The 6,421-nt window shown below is 38.6% G+C and overlaps 1 protein-coding gene across 1 annotated transcript in view; it reads left to right on the top strand.

The window, feature by feature from the left end:
• spag1b (sperm associated antigen 1b) overlaps nucleotides 1-6,421 on the top strand; it is a 25,973-nt gene that overhangs the window by 10,395 nt on the left and 9,157 nt on the right. The window contains exons 12-14 of the mRNA XM_032519236.1: nucleotides 326-425; nucleotides 964-1,116; nucleotides 1,897-2,054. Of these exons, the coding sequence (XP_032375127.1) occupies nucleotides 326-425; nucleotides 964-1,116; nucleotides 1,897-2,054 (411 nt within the window). The remainder of the gene's footprint in view (nucleotides 1-325; nucleotides 426-963; nucleotides 1,117-1,896; nucleotides 2,055-6,421) is intronic.

The raw sequence follows: 6,421 nt of genomic DNA, 5'->3' as shown, positions 1-6,421 counted from the left end.
ACACACACACACAGCACCAAAGGTGGAGTCTGGCACAATATTGGCAATATAACAAACCTTTTAATTGTAATCCGTGTCTATGTTAAGCAATACTCCCATATTTCTATAGTTTCAGGTCAGAAGAACACACTAAACCTCTGAACATTATACACGATTTGTAACAAATAATCCTTTTGAAGCCACACTTAAACCAGACAATATGTTCTTTAAAACACATTTAAATTTTGTTTTAATGCCATTTATACAGATATTCTGTCTTAACAGATCCCAAGGGAATGGTGAACTACATAAACTGTTTCTGAGTTGTGTTTCTTGTTTTATGCAGGGATTGATAGTCCAGAGGATCTATGTATTCTGTATTCTAACAGAGCAGCTTGCTACCTTAAAGATGGCAACAGTCAAGAGTGCGTACAGGACTGCACAAGGTGAGACTTTATTTACTGATCTTATAATACGATGTGTATAAGTGGAGAAAGAAGTAATGTTTGCTGTGGGTGTCAACCCAAATTTCAAAATCTACACTGGGTCTTACCTTGAAAATCTAACACAGTTTACCATTTTTTTGCAGACAGCCTTGTCATTTAACTTACCTCAGTAGCAGATCTGTTATTTTATAAGGGGCATTGCGCTGGGGTCTGTTGTAAGGGACTTTCATTAATCTCTTTAGAAGTTTTATAAGCAGAAAACTCTTAACTAACGTGCGGGAACCTCCAATGTAAAAGCTTTAAAATGCTTTACGGAAATTGGGTTGTGACACTTTATTTACATGTACACACAACATTACAAGTGTACGCCAATAAATGTGCTATATACTACACAGCACAAGAGCATATTAACTGAAATCTGTCACACATATAGATTCCCAATCCAGTTGGACAGTACTTTCAGACAGTAGCATCTATACCAGAGGCAGCAGACTTGATCCTTTGCTCCTGTCTCATCACATCTATTTATACCAACAAGAGCCCTGGAGCTGCAGTCATTCTCCCTCAAGCCCCTCCTGCGCCGAGCCATGGCTTATGAGTCTATGGAGCGCTACCGTCAGGCCTACGTGGATTACAAGACTGTCCTACAGATAGACACCAGCGTGCAGGCAGCACATGACAGCGTCAACAGGTATTAGCCTTCACCTTTCACTTCAGCTGAGAGGCTGCAGACAGCAGGGAGATGTACTGAAACACAGGCTGACTGAATGAGTTTTGACATCCATAATCACATGGAATTGTCTCATTGACATCACAAAGCCAGCATTTGTGACTGTAACTACCCTATTACTTGTACTGATAAAGAAATGTATGATGAAATTGTCCCTGCTATCAATTTAAGTTCTGGGTGACACTTGATATTATTACCTTTCTTAGATAAGGAAATAATCATATTATTTCCACATGTTTAATCTTTTTTTTATAAGAAGGCAGACATTGCATTGTGACATAATCAGAAGACTCAATTAAAACAGATTTAGCTGGTGTTCAAAAGCAGCTCCAGCTAGAGGCTGATTAGGGCTCTCAGAGTGCATGTGCTCTCTCTGTTATGCAATAGGGAAACTCACCTGGCTGCTTTGTGTTACAGAGTATCAGAGAGTCATAGCTTTACCATACAAAAGGTTTAAATTGCACATACCTTTAATACTTTCTTGCTGTGAGCCTTTTTTAATATCACGTCTATGTGTAACTGTGTATCGTATATTCCACTTATATGTGTGGGTTATTACGGGTTAGGTGTGTGTGTGTGTGTGTGTGTGTGTGTGTGTGTGTGTGTGTGTGTGTGTGTGTGTGGTGTGTGTGTGTGTGTGTGTGTGTGTGTGTGTGTGTGGTGTGTGGTGTGTGTGTGTGTGTGTGTGGTGTGTGGTGTGTGTGTGTGTGTGTGTATTGACTGATCTGCGTCTTTTTCCAGGATCACTCGACTGCTGATTGAGCAGGACGGCCCAGAGTGGAGAGATAAACTTCCAAACATTCCCCTGGTGCCTCTTTCAGCTCAGCAGCACCGCAGAGAGGAGCCACCCAGCGCAGAGGTCCTTAAGGCTCGAGCAGAGAAGGCAGCCATAGATGCAGGTTTGTTTTGGAAACGTCATAACCACGCCTGTTGAGGCCCAGGATTACACCTGCTGGTGTGAATGAATCACATGCTGGCAGCGTTTTGAGGAGCCTGTGTACATCCTTAACCATGATCTTAATTAAGATCTGGATTAAGTATATAGTGTGATGTAAGGACAAGAGAGCCCTGTTCTTTCTAAAGCCCGTATTTATCCCTGAGCTGGGAAATGCCAGTGAAAGCCTAAATATCACATGTTTCATACAAAACAAATCTTATAAAATAGGATGCCGTGTTGTAGATTTGACTGCTACACAACAGCTTATAAAATACTTAAAAAGCGTAATACGTAAAATAAACATTCATGAATATGTATTTATTATTGTAATTATTATTGAATAATTACCAACTAATGACAGCATTGAGTACTTTAACTTTAAAGATTTTGCTTAAAACAATTGTATACTTTAAAATTTTTGAATGCAGGACTTGTGGTATTTTTACACAACTAAAGGATACGAATTACTCCTCCACTGTTTCACATCAAGATAGAGAAATAGAAGAGAGTAGGCTCTACATTTTTACCACCAGCTTGTTCCTGTTTCTGCACTTAGATAGAAGGAGGGTGTTAAAGGCCTAATTTTTATATAAGTGGACGTGTCACCTCTGTTCACTGACCATGGCATTTTTCCGTTCCCTGGGCTATGCTACAGCCGTTATTTTTAAACCCTAATGAAAGAAAAGACCTGCCTGGGACAGTTTTGTTCTCCCAGAAGACACTTTGCAGCAAATTAATTAGCCCTTAGTCCACACCGTGACTGATTGCTGACTTAACACTATTGCCACATTAAATTCAAGGGTTTAAACCTCAAGCTTTATTGCGTTTAGTGTGTTACGTTTTCTTAAAAGTGAGGTCAATTAAAATATTTGCAAGTGTCAATGTTGATGTGTTGCTTCAGCAGAAAGGAGAATGTAATGACTCGTTATGTCATTATGTCAAGCAGTACTAAGTAATCGGCAACTAGTGATGTCTATGGTACACATCATTGTGTTTCATGTGATAGGGTTGGTTGTTTCTCTCTCTAAGAGAGACATGGTACCCACTGGAATCGTTTTATCTATAAAGCCCTTATTGAAAAATGATTATAATACCTTTTAGTATTGCTTGTCTCTTAGACGAGAGACATTGTATTTATCAGACACGCTCCACTGACTCTCTCTGGCTTCATGTTCCACGAGCTCGGTCTGAACTAAAAAACTGAAAGTAAAAAACGGCTTTTAATTTTAGTGCACCTGGCTCCTTCAACAAAACAGCACATCCTTGATATCAATTCACCTATACCTTTTTGGCATTTTAGAAACTTAAACGTAAACCTCCCAACTTCTACTTCAAATTGTTTAACATAATTGTATTTTATTTTACATTTTAATTATTTGAATTATCAAATTATCTACCCTAATTGTAAAATGTGCAAAGTGTTTTAGTTTTTGAGAAACCAAATACCAGAGGTAGAACAATCACAACAATGTTTATTTATTTTCTCTTAGGTCTACTACATATGAAATGGATATATATATATATATATATATATATATAACGGAATATTTTACCGGAAAAGTGGTTAAACTGACATACTGCGACATACCCTGTAGGTAAAACAAGTGGGAAATAAAACCAGGCTGAATGGACGATGATGCACCTGAAGTCATTTAATTTCAGGATGCAACCTCTGATTACACAGCACTCATTCACAGAATGTGTATATCAGGAAGCATGGAGGAAATACAGTACTACAAACAAATACATACAATATGCAGAAATATCAAAAATAAAGATATATGTTGAATGGTCTATTTATTTACTTTTAGGCAGTTTTTAGTGTGAGATTGTTCCAGAAACGCTTGTCTAAATCCTTGACGTTCCGCTTCCGGGATTGCTCCGGTGCGCGGGAAATTCTGCCGGATGCATGTATTTTAGCCAATTTTTGTTTCCTTCCGCTGCTGGAATTTAAGCCTCTGGTGGATTTATGAGGACTACGGTTAACTTCTCCTCAGATCTCCGCATGGTAAATTAGACAGCTAGTTAGACTATCTGTCCAATCTGAGTTTTCTCTTGCACAACTATTTTTCATTTTTATTTTATCATTGATTTAAAGAAATGTCAATAAACAGAACACATTTTTCTCCCAACCCGGAATGCTGTTTGGAATAGCTAAACCCTCCTCCGCTCCGCAGTGTGTGGGTGATCTGGCAAAGCGAGAGTACAAAAACGCCAATCAGGCTTTGTTGGAACAGTATCCAGAAATATATGATATGTAAATGTAGTAGGTATGGTCAGTGGTCTACATTAAGAAATGTTTGACGTGCAGTTGTTTTAGAAATTTAAAATACACTTAAATCAGGGAAAAATTGGAACACTTAGTCAAAGTTTTTTATCAACTTGTCCAGAATGCTTGTAGACTGTAGATGACGCAAATATCCCTTTGCTTGCAAGTAGACAAACAAGGAAAACAAGTACACCTGTGTCATTGATAAGACGAGAATGTGACTGTGCAAGGTGCACTGTGTGTAACACCGATCTCATATCATCCTCCTCCTGGCATATGTATAGGTCTACTAAGCTTTCTACCACAGACTGGCTGACCATCTTGACCTCCTGCCAAAAAAAAGTCTTGTCTGATGAGATTCTTTGTGGTCCTGTATCCAATATGTAGTTGCTGACAAAGCCGGTTGAATGAGAAAAGCTTTAACTGCGTGGCTATTGACCAGGCACTGGAGCAAACCATCAATCTAGAGGGGAAAAAAGTCAATGTGGAGTTGTTGGTCTTATATTACGAGATGGCTAGTCTATATCCATAAAGTTCCACTTCCGGAATTGCTTTTGGTCTGCTGGAAATTCCGCTGGATGGCACTCTTTTGGATGTCCGTTTTCAGACGATCCGTTACCTTCCACTTTCTTTGTGTTGTAATTTTAAACTCCAGTGCATTTATGAGGACTATGGTTAACTGCTCCTCAGCATGGTAAATCCAGACAGCTATAGGAAGACTAATACCAAACTCAGTTTTCTTTTGCACAACTAAAACAACTTTTGATCATACATATGTTCCACTAAAATAAGTTCCTTCCCGAGGCTTTTTTGCACCGTTGCTTCGCTCTTGGCACCACCCAAGACAACTATGGTTGGTTTAAAGAAGTGCCAATAAACCAGAGCATGTTGTTCTCCTATCACATTTTGCTGTGTGGACTCACCAGACCTTCCTCTGCTGCGCTGTGGAGGAAGGTCTGGCATAGTGAGACCACGAGATGGCTGATGACAAGACATATAACCACAGCAAATGTAGATGCCATGAACAACCTTTGTGACATTGAGAAGTTCAAAAGGCCATTAGGAACAGAATTGACAGATAAAAATGAGGGACAAAGAAGAATGGCAACTGTTGAGGAGATGCAGACCCTTTTCCGCCTTGATAGCATTCCAGAGGAACTGTCAGGTTGCTTCTGAGAAGGTTGCAAGTGGAAAGTCAAACCCAGCCGTTATTGAAGAACGTCTGGCAATATCCACAAGATAAAAGAGCTTTTGAGACCCTAAAAAAAGAAAACACTGCAACTTTCATAGACATAAAAATGTCATTTGAGGCTGTATGTTACATTATACATTTAACAAGAAATGTGGCTATTGTCTTTGACAAATACGACCATTCACCATCCAAAAAAAGACTTTTTAAGAGGCACAGTTCAAGTCAAGAGACCTATATGTAAGCTGCACTATGCAGCTTTGTCAGAGAAGGCTGTTATTTTGGCAGGAGGCTTTAGAAATGGTTAGCCAGTCAGGGGTAGAAAGCTTAAATGACCTATAACAGGGGTTTTCAAACTTATCACTTAAAGGTCCGGATCGGATTTTTTATTTCAGGTCAGAGGTCCGAAACAATTGTCAATAACATTTAATCAACTCAATTACTATTAAGCGACATATATTCAAGTTGAGTACTCTGTTTTCCGGGTCAACTTTTGTACCGATTTGGGTACTACGTCCATATAACGCTACCTCTAATGTTCATTGAATTTTTTTTATTCTTTTACTCTGTGGTGTTGTAGTTATTTCTTTCTCTCATCCAAATATAATTTGCTATATATGTACAGACTGTTATTACTCTGTCACTTTTATTCAATTTGAATACATTTATTTACTTTGCAGGTACTTTTGTGACTATACATTTCATTGTACTTTTATGTCGTAATTAGGGATGTAATGGTATGAAAATTTAATCTCACGTTTATAATGACCAAAATTATCACGGTTTTCTGTATTTTTAGGTGTGCTCAATGCCTTTTTTACCTGCACGTTCTGCAGACAGGATAACTATCTTCAATCAACTGTCCTTTGGC

The sequence above is a fragment of the Etheostoma spectabile genome, chromosome 6 (assembly GCF_008692095.1).
Source record: "Etheostoma spectabile isolate EspeVRDwgs_2016 chromosome 6, UIUC_Espe_1.0, whole genome shotgun sequence".
Classification (NCBI taxonomy): domain Eukaryota; kingdom Metazoa; phylum Chordata; class Actinopteri; order Perciformes; family Percidae; genus Etheostoma; species Etheostoma spectabile.
Note: the sequence above shows the minus strand (reverse complement) of the source record. Positions and strands in the feature narration are given on the sequence as shown.